Source organism: Hevea brasiliensis, chromosome 2 (genome assembly GCF_030052815.1).
Source record: "Hevea brasiliensis isolate MT/VB/25A 57/8 chromosome 2, ASM3005281v1, whole genome shotgun sequence".
Classification (NCBI taxonomy): domain Eukaryota; kingdom Viridiplantae; phylum Streptophyta; class Magnoliopsida; order Malpighiales; family Euphorbiaceae; genus Hevea; species Hevea brasiliensis.
Genome location: NC_079494.1, coordinates 93,778,785 through 93,798,379, shown reverse-complemented (window position 1 = coordinate 93,798,379; position 19,595 = coordinate 93,778,785). Strand labels below are relative to the sequence as shown.

At 33.2% G+C, this 19,595-nt stretch overlaps 1 protein-coding gene across 2 annotated transcripts; it reads right to left on the bottom strand.

Moving 5' to 3' along the window:
• Positions 1–4,648: 4,648 nt before the first annotated feature.
• Positions 4,649–12,359, bottom strand: LOC110663323 (chloride channel protein CLC-f). 2 transcript variants are annotated; one of them, XM_021822579.2, is made up of 9 exons: positions 11,684–12,359; positions 10,480–10,882; positions 9,131–9,325; positions 8,062–8,516; positions 7,832–7,936; positions 7,008–7,238; positions 6,682–6,891; positions 6,084–6,316; positions 4,649–4,996 (listed from the first exon to the last, which is right to left on the bottom strand). In XM_021822579.2, the coding sequence occupies exons 1-9, from the start codon at positions 12,107–12,109 to the stop codon at positions 4,924–4,926; spliced, it is 2,331 nt and encodes a 776-aa protein (XP_021678271.2). In that variant the 5' UTR covers positions 12,110–12,359; the 3' UTR covers positions 4,649–4,923. The 2 variants fall into 2 exon arrangements, with proteins under 2 accessions (XP_021678271.2, XP_057992014.1); XM_058136031.1 differs by having other exon boundaries at positions 9,182–9,325; positions 11,684–12,356.
• Positions 12,360–19,595: the final 7,236 nt, after the last annotated feature.

The window sequence follows — 19,595 nt, the reverse complement described above, 5'->3', positions numbered from 1 at the left end:
GAATGTGGATTTTTTTGGCCATCCATTTTTAGAGATGCATACCTCTTTTGTAATACTTGTGCACAATGCCAAAGAACAGGTAATGTCTTTCATAAAGATCAAATGCCCTTATCACCTATACTTGCTTGTGAAATTTTTTATATGAGGGGCATTGATTTCATAGGACCATTCCTTTCTTCTTTTGGTAATGTTTATATTGTTTTAGCTATGGATTATGATTCTAAGTGGATGGAAGCCAAAACCACGTGAATCGATGATGCTAAAGTTGTTGTAGATTTTATGAAGTCTTACATTTTTAATAGGCATGGAATTCTAAGAGCTCTCATAAGGGACAGAGGAACACACTTTTGTAATAAAACTTTTGAGGCTCTTTTGAAGAAATATCATGTGACCCATAAAGTTTCTATCGCCTACCATCCTCAAATGAGTGGAAAAGCTGAAGTTTCAAATTGAGAGATCAAGTCCATTCTATAGAAGACAGTCAATCCTTCAAGGAAAGATTGGAGTTTGAGGTTGGATGATGCGCTTTGGGCGTATAAGATCGCAAACAAGACTCCAATTGGTATTTCTCCATATCAATTAGTGTATGGTAAGCCTTGTCAACTCCTTGTGGAAATTAAGCACAAGGCATTTTGGGTTATTAAGTAATGAAACATGAACATTGATGATGCTGGAATACATAAGAAGTTGCAATTGCAAGAGTTGAAAGAAATTAGGAACCATGAGAACTCTAGAATCTACAAAGAGAACTAAAGCATTCCATGACAAGGTGGTTACAAAGAAGAAGTTTATTGTTGGTCAGAAGTACTCTTTTTCCACTCTAGACTTAAACTTTTTCAGGTAAGTTACATTCTAGGTGGGTTGGTCCTTTTGTTCTACTAATATTTTTTTTTATCATGGTGCTGTTGAAATTCAAAGTGTAGCAATAAACAAAGTGTTCAAGGTGAATAGGCATAGGCTAAAGCCATATCGTGAGAGCTTTCAAGAGCATAATGTTGAAGAGATAGACTTAGAGGACCCTACGTATGGAGAAGGAAGAAAGGCATGAAGTCAAGCAAACGATTTTAAACAAATGCGCTATTTGTTCAATAATCGAATTTGCTTTTTTATCCTCTCTACTTTTATTTTTGTTTTTATTTCTTTGCCCTTACATTGAGGACAATGCAAGTTTTAAGTGTGGGGGAGAGATTACTGTCTTTTGCACGTGTTTATATGTTTGTTAGTGTCTTTTTTGTTGTCTTTTTTTTTTTTCAAATTTTTAGGTGTTTTTCAAGATTAATGAGATTAGATATATTATATTATGAGTATGGATTGGTTTAGCTTGATGAGAGAATGGGTAAAATGAATGAGTTGAATTACAACTTAGGCTTTCTTTATGTGGTAATTTAACTGAAATGTTGAATATGCTGATATGGAAGATCAATACCTTTTATGAGCTTTTGAGGCTATGATTAAAACTTTAATATCAATCTATTTTTTGGTTGTGTGGATATTCATTCCTTGATTATGTATCTCTAGAACTTGCTTTAAATCTTTTTGAGATTACATGGATATATGCATGCATTTAAGTGATGAAGGCAAATTAGGTATAACCACTTGAACTTAAATTGCCAACCTTTTGACAACAAAAAGTTATTCTCATAGTGAGCCAATTTTGAGCCTACATTATTCCTATTCTTTGTAATTGAGCCACATTATAAGCCTTAGCCTGTAAAATAAGTGTTTTTACCCTACCATAGGATTAGTAGAGCATTTTAAACTTTTTGAATGGGTTTTGGTTAGAATGTACGTAAAAGTGGCAGTGAATTGGGGATATGAGTATGAAAGTATATAGTTGATGTTCTTGTAACTTAAAAAGTGAAGCAAAAAGTATAGAATGAAAAGCAAAAAGTTCAAAGAGAAAAAAAAAAAAAAAAAACGAAAGGGTGAATTTGCATTCATTCATATAATAAGAGGACTTCAATTGTTATAATTATTGTTGTTGAAAAGGTGTGAACAAGAGAGTTGAAGCTAGAAAAGAGCTTATTTTGTAATGTGATGAATTCTGGTTGGTACATGTTTTATGTTGTGAATTTATGAGTTTTGGATGCTTTACTAGTTTCTTTGGTTTTTAAAATTGTTTATCCTTTGTTCCACACCTTTATCCTAGCCCCACTACAACCTTGATAAAGACCTTCTAATTTATGTTATGCATATAATCTAAGTAGTGGAGAAGAGATGAACAAGCAAGCTTATGGTAGGTCATGTTCATCGATTGAATTTTGAGAGAAAACACTTTACCCCAAACACATGAGAGATGGAGTGATTCTTATGCCTATGTGAGGATCCTCCATCTTGGTTTGTTTAGCTTTTTGATGAGATTACTATGTTAAGTGAAGTTTTAATGTATGTGAAGAGATTTTTTTTTCATGATATCTATGATTCTTAGAGAGCTGGGTTACGTTTATGCTTATCTTTGATAATCTTGGGAAGTATAGATTGAGTCATTGTTTTACATTTTAGTTAGTTTTGATCGAGGACAACCAAAAGCTAACTGTAGGGGAATTTGATAGTTGCCTAAAATGCCATATATTTATCATTGCATACTTAGTCTTTTGAGTTTGTTTCTTATTTAATTAGCTTATTAATGCTTATTTTTATGTTATTAGTTGTTTAGAAGAACATGTAAGAGCTTATGAAGTATAAAGACGTGAATTGAGTATAAAAAGAAGCAAAACACACATCACACATATTAAGGCAAAAGGAGCCACAATTTTGATGAGACAATGACAAAATGAGCTTAGGGGTGTCTTATTCATGGTATTTGCCACTTCTTGTATAAGTATTATCTAAATTGGTGATATTTCTCTAGTATGCTAAAACTACTATTGAGCTAAATCTTCTACTTGACTAAAGTTGTTCGATTGGTTTGAGGTTAATTAGATGCTTGCTTTGATTAATCTAATAAATAAGGAGAAATAGGGAAAATTAACGCTTGTTTAGCTTTTACAATCAATTTTCATGGTGGATACATATTTTTCTACTGAGCCATTATCATATTGTGTTAGTTGCATTCTTGATACTTTTAACTTTTAGTTTAATTTGATTAGTTTAATTTCTTTAGAATTAATAAAATTCAAAACTGCCTGTTTTCTTTATTGTTAGTGTGTGTAAATACTTAAGTTCACTTTACTAATTGGTTAATCATTATCTAGGGATCGATCTCTACTTGCTCTGGCTACAAGTTAATCTAATAGAGTACTTTATTTAATTAATACGTTCGGCACACATCATTTATACCTCCCTCTTTAATTAAACAATTTCCAGTAAAATCAAAGCTATTGATTCAGAATTGAAAATTGAGGATAATCAATTTCAACTTAAGTACCTATTTGGTATTGAGATTTTAAGATTAAAACTGTTTTCTAGAGAAAAAGAATGATTTTAGATACTATTAAAAAAAACAATTCAAAAAAAAAACTATTTTACTAATTTAGTTTTCTAATAACTAAAATTTAACAAATTTAGCTTCCGTTTGTTTCACGAAAATATTTTTTCTGAAAAATATTTTCTACATTTTTTAGTAATTGAGATACTCGAGAAATTTAGTCAAAAACTAAATCATTTTTAAGGAAAATAACTTTTTCTTTGAAGATAGTCATTTTTTATTTTCTAAATTTTGATCATTTTTTATTTTCTAAATTTTGATAATTTTATTAACATATAAAAACATTTATATATATATATGAAATAAACACATATATTTAATTTACAATCAAATAACGAAAAACATTTTCATAGAAAATATTTTTTAAAAAAATATTTTCTTATATAAGTTATTTTCTGTTAAATAAGTAGGACCTTAATTTTAAGTACTTTTTAATACTTTCTAATTATTATATTTCAAAAAAAAAAATGTTTTTCTCAACCAAACCTAACAAATTCAACGAGTGTGCTGCCATGCTGGAAATGCTCTATCAGTTCTCCAACCTCGGCTAAAACTAGTGTCGGCAATGACCCAATCATCTTATTCCTATCACTTAAACAAAATCAAGACCATTAGTACGATGTTAATAGAAATAAGGAATATCAATGTCTGATTACTTTGTAATCATCTATATGTTTTTGTATGGATCCATTCAACAATATAAATCATCACAATGGAATAAAAAAATAAATTAGAAGAGATTCTATAATTCCAATTAGAAATTCATATGCCCTTTAAGAACCCTTCAAATTTTGAATTTTTATTTATTTCTTTATTTTAATTTAGTAATTAATGACTGTAATCAGAACTCAATAATTAAATAATTGACAGCTTTTTCTCTTAAAAGTTGATGGAATCTAAAATATAATTTATATTATAATTTTCTAATTTTGCACTGTATTAACTATTAACAAAATTTAATTTACATTCTGATATCCAGTGCTGCAAATTTTTAAACAATCGATGGGCATCTACACAATCAAGGTTTGGTTCAGCTTTCTTACAAAATCCCATATCTCGCAGTGGACAGGCAAGCCAAGAGCAAAGCTCAAAAACATATATATATACACCATAGAGAGCAACCCAAGGATCTGCAGAAGGTCTAACCAAATGCATATAGATAGAAAAAGAGCCAAACTTCCCAAGAAGAGAAGAAAATTGGAGGAATAAAAAGCAGCATAATTGTAATTCAACTATTGACAAGTTCCTTCTTTTCCTTTTTGATAACATTGGAATATAACTAAATAAATTTTCATATACAAAATGCAATTTGCTACAACTAACCTTAGACAATAGCTAAAGCCATCATATATATATATATATGGTAATGTTTTCATTTCTCAATCATCGGAACAAAACATGTATATACCTGTCATCCGCAACCATGATCTCTCTTCCTACCTGTCCCTTGCACGGTCGTCCAAAGTAACTTAAATTTGACAAGCAACTTTGCCACATTAATGGCTGCTTTCAATTAGACCACTCTCTTTTCTATGCTGATACATGGCCTTCCTACGAGCTATCTCCTCTCTGCAGAGACAAGAACAATTCTCAACTAACAGAAAAGCCTTGTAAAATGCAAAATAATTTAGGTTGTCAAAATTACAAATCAAGTGAAAGGAACCATGTGACCAATTTCTTGCAAGTAAACATCTGTAAGAAAACACAATTGTTCAATAGAGAGCCAACGACAAGGCAATAAAATGTATTGCCTAGGAAACAAAGAAGAGCAGTTATAAAATCAACTCATTCGACTTCCCTTTTTATTGCCCTTTTCTGCATTTGTTGTACTTAATTACATGCCTACGCATAAAAATAGATGAAAATTTGAAGAATCAACATTAACACCTACAAAACAAGTTTAATAGGCTTTACAACTGAGATCATTTTTTTTCATCTAGCTGCCACTAGGACAAGTGGAGAACTTCTTGATATGTTAAACTATCTGCATATCCTCAAAAAACTTTAAACTATGCTTTTATATCATGGAAAATTAACTCGATGTTTAAATGCTATGTTATTCTTAAATTCTCTAATTAAAGCCAAAAAAAAAAGGTATGGATAGCTATGTTGATAGCTGATAATGATAGCTAACAGCTGGTAATTTTTGCTAACAAATGTTAACTGTTTGGCAAAAATTTGCTAATTATTGTTGTCGTTGATATGTCAAATGAGTATTGACGGTATAATTTATTTCTAACATATAATCTTATATCTAATATTGTTTTTCCTTTTAATGTGTTATACAAATCAAATAATAATAAAATCATAAATTAAGAAAATTAAAATTAAATTTGCATAAATATTTGTAATAAATACATTTTTTGCCTATTCAACTATCAGCCAATAGGAAAAAGTCACTGGCTATTGGGTTCTTAACAATTAAAAGCTACTAATTTTTTCCTATCAAATAGGTTGACCTTGTTGTTGAGGGTCAAATAGCTATCAACTAGCCCCAACAACTAAACCAAAAGCCATCATACCAACAATTGCACTTCATAACAATAATAAGATTAAAGTCAAAGTCATAAGTTCTAGAATTGAAATCAGGATTCAAGCATCAATTGTGAAAAATAAATTTTGATTGTCTACTTGAAAACATAAATCCAATATGAACCTGAGACAGTTCCGAATAGAATCGTAATGAAGAATAGCAACAATTCTTCGTTTCCTTTCTTTCCAGAAACCTCTACACCTCTGAACAACAGGCAACTGCTTGATCCCTTTGGCCTCCATTAGCTCCTTGGCAATTGCCAAATCAGTGTCTGGATAGCAGGTCAAAAGCCCACGATCTTGGCCTCTGTAGCTTATCCCTCGGGTACAAACAGATGAAACAAGACAGGTATTTACCTGCATTAAACAATGATAAACACCTTGCATATCATTCATCAGATGTAAAGAATACAATACTATGCAGCACAAGGACAAAAGAAGTGCTGCATGAGTTTGGGGCAAGACAAAACTCAATAAATATGGCTTTGTTTCACAATCATCATACACCACTGGCCTAAATTGGTAGGGTGGATGGGCAAACACCTATATCTGGTATTGGTTTCATGTGTGCGGAGGGAGAGACACACAGATCAAGGGAGGGAGGCTGGGAGTGGAAGAGAGTTGAAAATAACAATAAACTAGTAATATCATGTTCAGAAATGAAGTAACAAAAGCATCCAAGTTAATAAACCATATAGAGATTAAGCTTCATTGTTACGTACATCTGTAATTGTTGAATCCCCTATGGGAGCTTCATCAGACTTATTAGACAGCCGCCTAATGTCACCATATGTTAGCATTCCATCCAGTAAATCTTCATCATCAACCACAAGCACACAATTCTGCTTGCTGTTATGCATACACTCTATGGCTTCTTTCAGAGTTGAGGCCAATGAAACCTTAACATAGTTCTTTGACATGGCCCTAGAAACCTGGCTCAATAAACAGGGGCATTTTTCCCCAGTTATGTCTCAAAGCGAAAGTGAAATAAAATATAAAAGCTGGGAAAAGAATAGATAACTAGTGATAAGTTGGGAATCATTTGAACCTTCAGATCTTCCAAAAGCCAATCTTGATTGATTGCTTCATGATCAGAAGTATTTTCCATGATGGAGAGTTCTAGATCATCTCCACCATCAATTCTTCTCCAGATTTCATTCATATCTTCAGAATCTGAAAGAGAGGAATAACCTCTTGTCAAAGCATGTGTATCAGATGCTTCAGTCTCTTTTGCCTGGTTGGCCACAGAAGGAACCCATATTGCTAATCCAACAGCCCCCTACTCGCAATTTCAACAGGAGACAACATTAACATCAAATAGTTTTAGTTATTAAAAAATCATATATTAATGAAAAGGACAGTCCAACAATAGCAACAAAACATTGTCACAAAAATAAGTTATTAAAAAATGCATTAAATTTCTAATTATGCAAATGTCATCTCTATATAGCTCCCATGACACATAAGCCTTTTTTATTGCAGAAACTGGACTTATTACAAATAGTACGGATTTACTATTCACAATGTAATTTTGGAGGAAAAGTGTCTTACAAGGATTTTGCCAAGGCAAGGATGAATAGGAAGACTAGACTAGCAAAAGGTGGCAATTTTTTTTTTTTTGGGAACACAATAAATTGACATGCAGTACATGGGATTGAACAACATAAAACCAATCTTGTTTCAGTAACGACTACATCCAAGGTTTGTGAATTGTGGGTGTCTACCAAAAAGGAAAAAAAAAAAAAAAACCAATTAGACCATTCATTCCAATAGGCAGAACCATCTGCACACTTCCTTGACCTGATTTTGCTAAAGCTAGACCTTATGCCTATGCATACAAGAAAATGTTGAGCAAAATTTTAAAAAATTTACCATGAGGGGAAGAATTATCCTGTAGTCTTTCGTCAACTCAAACAAAAGGAGAACCGATGTCAATGGCACCGAACAAACTGAAGCTAATGTAGCAGCCATTCCAACCTAAATATCGAATGATTTGTTTTTTAATCAACTCAACAAAATCAAAAGGTGCCTTTACCAAGTGAGAGATGAATATCAATAGTCATATCTTGGGAAAGTGATTATAAGAAAGCATAATACTTTACCAATGCATATGCCTGAGGCTGAGCAACAGCAGCATTTCCAGGAATGGCCGAATTGATAACTTCAGCAGCTGAACCCCCAAATACAGCACCAATAGCAGCACCAATCATCAAACTCGGTGCATAAAGACCACCCACAAGACCTGAACCTTTGCAAAGAGATGTAGCCACAACTTTGGCTACTGCTAGTTGGGTTAACAACCAGATTCCTGGAGCTGAAGCACTCTTCCCAGTACGTAAAATTTCTTCAACATTTGTGAAACCCCAGTACAGTATCCCAGGATACCTGAGAGCAATTATCCCAGCTCCTAAACCACCTAAAGCAGGACAAACAACAGCAGGAAGGGCAAATTTTTCCTTGATAAACTGAAATGACTTGGTGAACCAAGAGACCAAGCGAGTAAAGGCCACACTTACAACACCACAGAGCATGCCCAAGATCAGGTACAAAGGTAATTCTGCAAAACAATGGTAAATGTATGAAATAAGAAATAATAAAAGACAGAAATTGCATTGAAATCAGAAGTTCACTCATGTTCCAAATTTTGCTGCATAGGTTCTACAAGCAAAGATCTAGAGCAGTTTTTATTTTCTTTGGTAAAAAATGAAGTGGGTAACAGAGAGGCAAAGAGGGGGGTGAGAGAGAGAGTGAAAAGGTTTGTGTGTGTGGGGGGGAGAGGGGGGGGGGGGGGGGGGAGGGATGGTGGTGGTGGTGGTGGGGTGGTTGTGGAGGACATTCCATAATGCCAAAAGTATATTAACTATTAAGTTCCACATTTATTTCATGAATGCACATGCAAATTTCTCATACTGCTTCAGTAAAATAAGGAATATTGCCTATAAGGCTACGATCTCAAAGTAAAGTAATAACTCTGCTTAAGAGAAATTTCCACTCAAGGCCTAAAATGAACTAATCGTCAAATAATTAAACTAATGATATTTCCAAATGGTCTATGCAGTTTAAGAATCAGAAACATCCAAACATGTATTAGAAAACCAAGAGTCAGCACAAAAACTCACATTAGATGCAGAACCTAAATATTAAAAAAAATAATAATGTGAGAAATACTACCAGCAGCAGATTTCAAATCATAAGGTGGCACTGTAAAAGCTGATTGTGTACCAAGTAAGGCATTTGATACAGTTGATGATATAACAGAAGCCAATATTATCATTGCAGTTGTAAATGGAGGTGAATTTTCAGCACGCCGTGGCCTTAACACAGTTTCAATAGCAAAGAAACAACCAGCAACAGCTGCATTGAAACCTGATGGATAAAAAGAGGGAAAAGAATAAGAAAGCCATTCCAAATAAATCACTAATAAAAAAAAAATTCTATGGAATCATCATTATCCAAATGAGCTCTCTATAGCCCAACCCTATTTTATTTAAATTTTAAACAAGTTTCCATCTTCCAATTCAAAATGGTTAAGTATTTTTCTTTTCAAGGAAATGGGTAAGTATTTTTTAAATAGCCAGTAAACAGTAACCACCCATCCAGCCGACTCTATTTAAAAGATAAAAAAGTTAAAACCCTTTAATCCACTTTTACAGTCCAAGTTTCATTAGGTAAAGAAAACTTGAGTTCCACATTTCCATAAAAAAAACAGAACTTGATGGTCCTCCTTCCTTTGCTTCATTACTATCTCTCCCCCCTTATTGTCACAATTAATTAAGGCATTGTAACTGCGACGTTACCATATCAGCCACAATCTTATTCTCTACTTTATTATTACCTTCCCTGCTGTTAGTGAATCTCTTTCTTCTTTTCCATCATTATTATCATCAAAAAAATACCTGAACAATAAATTCATAACAGAGATGGGATCACCAGTTTTTGAGGTCCAGATACTGTACAAGAGTTACGTAGGACAGAAGTTACGCAACCCAGGACGTACATCCCAGACCATGGTACAATAGTGGGAGAGGGGCAAGCAAATTAGGTAACTATGGGTGTAAAAGTATTTTAAAACTTTAAATTACACCCTTTAACCCCCAATTTGGAGGTTAATAAACTTCCATCTTCCTACTAAAATGATAAATAGATGAATATCCCTTCCTCAAGTCTTTCACACATCAGTTTGATTGGTATGTTTCTGGATTTTATCTGTAAATAGTCTCTTTTTAACTAAGACAAACTTGTATTAAAATGATAATTGACGAACTTTAATCAGTAACAAATTCATTAACAAATACAGATATTCTGCAACCATTAGCCATCTTAACTTGAATAGCATCAGTCTTTAGCCGATGCTTGAGCATTTAATGGACATATACAGGCTCAAGAAAAAGGAGGAATGCACAAAATAGCATATAATCTTACACCAAATCAGTTAATGCAACACATGGCCTTTGAAATAGCACTTGTCAACAGACAACAAATAAATCCAAGACCAATTCAAAAATAAAATATATAGAAACCTGAAGCAATCCCAGCTGCCGCACCAGCTGCAACAAGAGTTATCTCCCTTTCTCTGTTGTTTTCCATCATTAATAAAAGTCCATTGGCACAGGATTTTCCAATATCAACACTAGGGCCTTCAGGACCCAAAGAACAACCAGTACCGAGAGTAACAGCAGCTTGAATGGCCTTTATCGTGGGGAAAACTCCAGCAACCAAATCAACACCTTGTCTTTGGGAAGGACTGGACTGTCTTATTTGGTCTAATATTTCCACTAAGCCATGCATCATCCCAACAATAACCCCCCCTGTTACTGGTATCAAAAGAATTCGATGCCAAGTGTCAGCCAATCTCTGTAGACGAAGCCATGCAGCACCCTCATTAGGAGTCCCAGCCCAAGCCCATTCATGTATTACGTGAACCTAATCAGAAGCATCAAATATTAAATAAAGAAATTTGAGAAGAACGTAAATGAAGCAGTATATTAAATTTTAAGGAAAAAAAGACCAGCTCTCCATGTAGGAGAGAAGAGAGAAATGCGAACATACCGTGCCCACAGTTGGCATAAATCCAACACGATAAAAATTACAGGACACAATGAAGCATACTCTATATTATACACCAGAATAAGAGGCATGTGGAAAGCAATTTCTTCTTCTTCCTCTCGTTGACGCGAATCAGTAGCGTTTCCAAAGTAAAAAACATTTAGCAGGTACATTCTATATCATATAAAGATTGATGGGACAAAGAAAGGGACAGACACTATATTAAGAAGTATACACAGCTGCTACAACAGTTCACAAAGAAGCTTGCTTTCAACGAATGGGACAAATTTTCATAGAAGTAAACAAATGCCAAAAAAAAAAAAAAGTAATGCCCCAAAATTGAATTTTTGGTTTGATGCATTTAATTTTTCATATCAAATTTTCTGCAACTGATGAAGCTAAAGCCAAAGAAAATTAATAAAACAGCAACACCCTGCTACTAATCATAACCTATGTACAATTTGAGCAGAAGATCAAAAATTCTTTAAGAAAAGCACATTTGCTGAATATGTTACTAAGAATTCATTGATTGAATTGCAGTCTCAGATCCAGATCAATCAAAATAATGAGCAACAAACACACTAAAACCTCAACACAATTTCAGAAAACAAAATATAGAAATGAAAAAGAAGATGAAGGAAGAGGAGGAGGAGGAGGAGGAGGAGAAAAAGGACTAACCCCTTTATTAAAAGCAGCGACACAGAGACCGGAGGCAAGGCCAAGAAGGCAACCAATAAGAAGCAAAACCCACTCGGGAGGTGCGCTATCCCCGAGAACATCATCATCATCACCATGATGTCCGCCAAAATCCTCATGATTATGACTATGATTACGAGAATGAGAATGCAGCGACATATCTCTGTTAGTATCTCTATCGAGACGCTTGAAACTGGAGAGACGGCGACCAGAAAGGCCTCGATCCAAATGTTTGAGGATGAGATCCTTAATAGCACCGCCGCTTCCTCCTTTGCTGAGACGACTAGGCGTACTGATGATGCCTTGATCTTCCAAGTCCTCTCCACCATCGTCGTGTTCTCCTCTGTTACTGTTTGATATCAACATATGATTTTCATCGCTGTATTCTCCTCTTTCTCCTCCTCCCATTTCTCTCTCTTTCTATTTTTTTCTCTTCCTCTGGGCGTCACTAAATTATCAGAGCATAGGAATCGGGCTCTGCGAATCTTGTTCCTTTTCCTATTCTGTTTGCTATTACCTTCTACTGAGATCACAAGGACGCAGCGGAGAGGAGGAGGAGGTGGTATGTGGCGGTGGGCGTGAAGGAGTAAGAGGGACCGGGCATGCTTGGTTCTATGGAGCAATATTTGTGGTATTTCTAAATTTTTATTTCCTCCCAATCGAAAGCGAGCATTGGAATTTTTTTTTTTGCCTTTTTTTTTTCCTGGTATTTATTTATTTTATGAAATTTATTTTTTAATATACTTTTTTTTTCTCAAAATTAGTCCATGAAAACAAAGTCAGAATCAAAATGACAGATTCATTACAAATTCCTTCGTGATTATAACTATCCGCCACAAGCTCAAGAGATCCTCTGTGCAGCCTCCTTCGCTAAGAGTTTCCCCTTAGCTTTGGTCTTCACCTGAGATTTGGATCCCATGATGCCACCACCCCACCTCATTTTTTAATATACTCATCACATTATTCAATTTAATGATTTAAAAATCAATTTTTAATTAAATGTTAAATTAATAAATTACTTTAATAAATTCAAATAAAATTTCAAAATATTTTCTAATTGAGGGACGCATATACAAGCCCATTTGTCAATGTTTTTTTTTTTTTTCACTGCAATGAAATACAAGGTGTAACGCTCTCATTTTACGTAGTCCATACATTCGACTACTCTGGTGTCCTAAATTCAGTCCAGACAATTCAGGATATCTGAAACTACACTTTGGTGATAATAAATAGACATATAATGATGAAAAAAATAAAAAGAAAATAAAAAAAAATTAAAGACAAATAAAAGAGAGAAAGTGAAACTAAGTTAAACGAGTCGATACCGAAGCGATGGATGACTGCACCGAAAAGTTACGGCGCAGGCAATAGCTTACCTCGAGATCACGGGGAACCCTCGAAATTAAATTTCGAGACATAATTAAAGACTTATTGAAGTATAATTGACATTAAAAATGTCCAAGAAAAATTAATGAATTAGTACAAAGAAAAAAACAAAAAAATCGATAAATCGACAAAAATCAGTGTTACCGAAAAATTGGAAATTTAACCTGAAGAGGGGCATTTTGATCATTTGACACTTAGATTTGACTTTTGACTTAAATGTCCATTAAAAATAAGTAGTGTTGAATTTTGAAAATGCCATGAAAAATTGAAATTGGAATGAAATGGAATTAGAGAGAAATTAAAGGGTGGACTTATAATTAATCAAAGTTAATTATTTAAATAATTAACTTTGATTAATTATAAGTCCACCCTTTAATTTCTCTCTAATAAATAATTAAATTCACATAAGTGAAGCACTAAGGGATATTTAAATACTCAAATGGCCATGTGTATTAACCATAGCATCTTCTTCCTCATTTCCATAACATTACCGAACCCATTTCTTCTCCCAAATTCACCATAGATGGCCATGCATGCAAAGCTCCCTTCCTAGTGATCAAGCCATTGTTTCACCCATCTTCCTTCACTAAAGTTAAACTACACACTTTGGGCAGTATATTGGGAACAAGAAGGAAGGGATTTAGTCAGTTTTTAGCAAGCTCCAAAAGAGGTAAGTGTCCAATTACTCCTCCTTTAGGCAAAATGATGTTTAAGGTGAGGGATGGTGTTTGATGAAGAAAAATTGATGAATTATTGGGTAATTGGACTTGGCTAATTTTGGCAGCCATGGAAACTTAATGTGCTTGAGCTTTCTCTACCTTTAATGGATGGAAAATTGGGTTAATTAAGCCACTATGAAGTTATAGTAAATTAATATCCATGTATGTGTATGTTAGTACTTGAAATTAGGGGTTTGAAAGGGAAATTTGATACTTTAGTAAACTGCCATGTTTGACAGCCTTTAACCTTATGAAATTGTGTGTGAATGTATGAAATTTATTGATGAATTATGATGGTGTTGAATTGGGGGCAGTAAGTGTAATTGCCATGGTAGTGTATGGTGTGAATTAAGTGTTGAGATATATTGAATTTGGGTTGAATTAATTGTTGAACAATAATGGTGTATTGTGTGCCTTGAACTCGTGACTGTTTTGCCCAAAGTTGCTTGCTGGAATTGTGTTGAATATATATAGAAGTGCTATGAATGAATGTTGAAGTATTGGGAGGAGGAGAATGACCAAATTGGGAGTGTAAATTCTCTTATGCAGGTTATGTATTATTGACAGTGTATAAATTAGGTTCTAAGTACATAATGGTGATCCCAATTGGTATGAGGCCAATTGGAGGTGAAACTAGACATAAAATAGGCTAACTTTCATGGAGAAATGTTGCTGAAATTCTATCCGAAAACTAACCTTAAGAGTGACCAAATCCGGATTGCCTAAAATGTGAACCCAGAATTTGACCATATAAATAGTAATCAGTCTTTTACCCATAACTCACTCAAAACAAGTTCAAATGACCTAAAATTTATACCATGAAAAGCTTAGACATAGAGCTATAAATCTTATGAAGACAACAAAGCCCAAAATGACCAGAACCAAGTCAAATTGCTTACCCAAGCTAGGGAACCAAAACTGCCAGAATTGGAAATGACAAAAAAAAAAGGACTTAAACTTTGCAATATAAGTGCAACTTGACCAGCAATAGTAAAATGACCATAACTTAGTCCATAAAACTTCAAATGACATGAAATCAGTTCTAAAATTTCAATAAGACATAGATCTACAATATTGGTAGTTTGACCAAAACCCAGAAATCAAGGAAACTAGGTTAATTAACTTGATTAAGTTGGCACACTAAATTTGGAATTGGCACATTTGACCGTAAAATCCAGAATATTCAAATAAGTATATCTCCCACAAGAAGTGTCCAATTTAAATGAGCCATAACAATTTGGAAAGCTAAGAAAGAGTCCTAAAACTTTGTTTTTGACAACTTTCTCAAATTTTAAATGTATAAGGTCAGAATTTAAGGTCAAAGCCATTGACCTGATTGAGGACCATGCCAATATGGGACCTTAGAGTCCAAGTTAACAATTTATCTATAAAGAATTCTATAAGACTTGAAAAATGGTAAGCAAAATTTTTTATTGTCCCTAAGACATAGAGCAACAATATTTATGGAGAATGCTAGACTTCAATGTGATTACAAATAGCCCAAATAAATTAGTAAACTCAGAACCGAAAATGCCTAAAAAGGAAACTAAAATTTAGATTTGACCTAGTTATGGTCAATTGACCATAACTTGAGCTATACAAGTCCAAATGGAGTGATTCAAAAAGAAAATTAAAGAAGACACAATGAGAAACAATTTAATGAAGAGAAATCTGCTAAATTTACACTGTAGCTTAGTCCAATAGACAGTAAACATTAGCTATGAAATCTGAATAATTGCAATAAAATGCAATAAGTTTTGAAACGAAATTGGCAACATATGTCAACATGTGAGAAATGTAAAATGGAACATATTAGTGACATTAAAACTAATTCACCTAGTGTGCATTAAATGTCAATATTATAGGTTGACTAATGAAATGAATAGTATCAATAAAATTTAATTATTGAACCTTATTACTAGAAACAATTTAAATGAGTACAGAAACACTTTAAATTGTGTGTTTCAGTTAGAAGAGACACTGGAAAGGGAAAATACCCACTGAGTCAAGGCCAAGAGGTGACTCATCAGAGGTTTGTGCACAACTAGTTTTTAATTGATTTTGTTTTGAATATTTCATATAATTAAATGACTTTATTTCTCCTATATATTAAGTTTATCAAGTATTGAATTTATTTCACTGACTATTGAAATTGGTATTGTATGCATGAGTTTAGTTTTTGTGAAATGGTATTTCAACAAGTATTAAGCATTGTTGTGGATTGAATAAATTATGTTTTGAAAAAGTTTGATAGAATATGTTTTGAATTGTGATGGCCAATTTGCATGGAAAAATATAAATTTATGTTTTGAATTGTGATGAGCATAAAAATTATTGAATATTAGAATTGACTTTGAATCGAATTATATTGTGATTTATGCTCACAAAAAGGACAAAGTGATTCATGATATTGTTTTATATCTCACTATAGATGCTTGACTAGGTTATTATCCGTCTCTCTCATTTGTTAAGGAGACAATGGAGTTAGCTTTATTTTGATTACCATGGTACGTGTACAGGCTTAGATTCTCCTCTTATTAGAGGTTAGATCTAAGTTTTTTTTGTTATGGCCCTTTTGGAAGTTTCATTATTGTGATGTGTACTGTGCACAATGATTCGACCTCTCTGACCATAGGGAGTTAGAATCCGATTCGACCTCCCTAACCATAGGGAGTTAGAATCACCCCGAAGATGACCCTTTCGGATTAGTCTTGCATAGTTAGTGAGATAAAGAATGGTTTTTAAATAGTAAAGAATTTCAATTTCAAATGGGATTTATGCATAATTGATTTTATTGGAATTAATCTTTATTTCCATACTTAAATGTTTAGTTGTGATTCGATAAATTGAATTTCGTGATCAAAGTCATTTTATACAAATGATTTATATTATTGACAATGAATATTTTAATTTTTGGAATTTGATGAGTATCCAGATTTCTAAATTATTTACTGTAATTTTGCTAAGGTATATTGTATTATGTTTTAAGTTATAGTTGTGCATCACTGAGTTCACCACTCAGCGATAGCTTTGTATGCTGTCGCGGGTGAAAGTAAGGATAGAGCAACTGAGTGAGAATTCCTGTAGCTGCACCTTGAAGACACAATCAGATCAGCTCCAGGTATATCATAGGTATACCCATGTACATAGGTTTGATGTATGCATGTAATAATATGTGTGTAAATTATTTGAGCAGTTGTATAAAAACTCTTGTAAAATATTTTGTTATGTAATTAAATGCAAATTATTGTAATGTAAATTTGAGATTTCATTTATCTGTATAATTTTGTAATATTAATTTTTGAGTTTTGTAATCAATGAAATGTTTCTTTTATAATGAGGTTGGTTTGAAAATGAATTGATTTGATTATTGAGATTGAATTGTATTGAGAAATGATCTGAAATGGAGTTATGGTTCAGCAAAAATATTGGAAGTGTATTTCTTTGCAGGTTTTGAAGAACTGTTTTCTCTAAATACAGCCGGCACTTTGCCGAAATTTTAAAATTTTTTTATAACACTAGATTTTAATCGATGATTTAAATTTCATAAAAATTGATTTAAAATCCCTTGTAGTATATTTAATGGGTTACCGGTAGGCGAAGTACAGTAATTCATTAGGTGTGCTACGGGATCATGTTACATCTTACGGAGGAGTAAGGTGTGACACACGGTTTCATCTCAAATCAATTGTATCTATCATTGACTCAATTGTGTTTGTCATTAACTTATATATATATGTGTGTGTGTGTGTGTGTGTGTGTGTGCAGTAGTCTAGTAAATTGGTTGATCATACAAATGTGGTTTGAACACCATAGGCACTTCTTCAAACCACATTTGTATGAGCAACCAATTTACTAGACTACTGCACACACACACACACAATAGAATTAGGAATTTCCTCCAACCAAACATGTCCATAGGCACTTCTTCAAACCACATTTGTATGAGCAACCAATTTACTAGACTACTGCACACACACACACACACACACACATATATATAAAAGCAAGCTTTCATTGAAGCATCATGCCAAAGATACAATTAAGAATAGAATTAGGAATTTCCTCCGACCAAACATGTCCATAGGCACTTCTTCAAACCACATTTGTATGAGCAACCAATTTACTAGACTACTACACATAGGACCAAGAGTAAACTTCCAACTTGGACATAAGCTCTAAACAATCTTGAAGAACAAATCCTAAATCATTATTAGGGCATTCCTTCGAACATAGCCATTGCACAACCTACAGACAATCAAACTAAGCTGTCACCTTCTTGAAACTTAAATCCACTGCTAGCTCATACGAGATTACCATTGCCTCTGAAATTTTTAACACCCAAGAACCACAAAAACCCCTTGAAGCTGAAGCCAAAACAAGGCCTTGCTTATCTTAGAACACCACCTCCAAGTGAACTAAGTTCGACGCAATAATACCCTCATCAGCATTCATTTTGATCACACCATGAGGAGATGGAGACCACCTGGATAACATAGTTGGAATTGTATGAGATAGTAACCCACCATCAACTACCCTTAGTAGCTAATACTAAAAAAGGAGGGCCCTGCTTTGTTAATAGCCTCATGAGGTGACCATTAGTGGTTCTCAAAAACTAATTTGTTCCTACCATATCAAATAAAGTAACACATACAAGTAATTTTAACTAACTTTTCATTGGAACATTTCTCTAATAAATCGAGTTGCCAAAGTTTAAAGGTCAACCTATTCACTATGCATACCTAATCCAAACTGATTAAATCCCAAACCATTTTAATAGGAGCACAATCACGATAAAACTTCCAGACCCATAAAGGATATGACCAGCTAGTGGAAGAAATGCGACTACTTAGAAGACCCGTAGCGGGTAATATATTTAAAGCCACACGCCATATGAAATTGGCAATCTTGGGGGCGCTGCAAGTTTCCATATGAAATTTTATATTCTAGAATTTAATCTTGAGGATGATGATGAGGTAGGAACCTGATTCATTGCCTTCAATTCCTGTGTCATATGATACCCACTGTGCACTAAATACAAGCCACAAGACTCATAATGCCAAATAAACTATCTGAACAACTGAATGCACCCAAAGGGATGAGTATCTATCATTAACTAATATTTGAAATTTAAAAATATAAAATATTTTAAATTTTATTTTATAAATAATATTAATTTTATTATATAAGGCCTAACTAAATTTGAAATTTTATTCTAATTTATTTTTTTAAATTATAAATTTAATTATTGGTATTAGATAATGTTGAATTCAGTATTTTTACCTTAATAATTATTGACATTAGATTTACAAAACACATCAGCCTTACTTGTAGCATAAGCACTAATAAACCTTGAAGAATCCTACACCAATTGCATGTGGAAATAGAACGAAAGTTAAAACTTATCCTTACCGTGTGTCAAATATTCTCATATACAACATCTTATAATTGTTTCTTTACCACAATTTTTGTCACATCTTATCCTTACATAAGGCATAACATGATCCCGTAGTATACTTAATGAATTATCGAACTTCGCCTACTGATAACTAATTAAATATACTACTAGGGATTTTAAATCAATTTCTAATCATTTTAAAATGGTAGGTAAGATTTAATGATTTTTGAAACCCTTTAATTGGAGTTTAGATCATAAATCATAATCAATTTGAAATCTTCGAAAAATTTTATAGAAATTTCAGCAGAGTGCCGGCTATAATTTGAAAAAATAATTCTTCAAAAGCCTATGAAAACACTCCCAATATACATTTAAATCCCAAACTCCAATA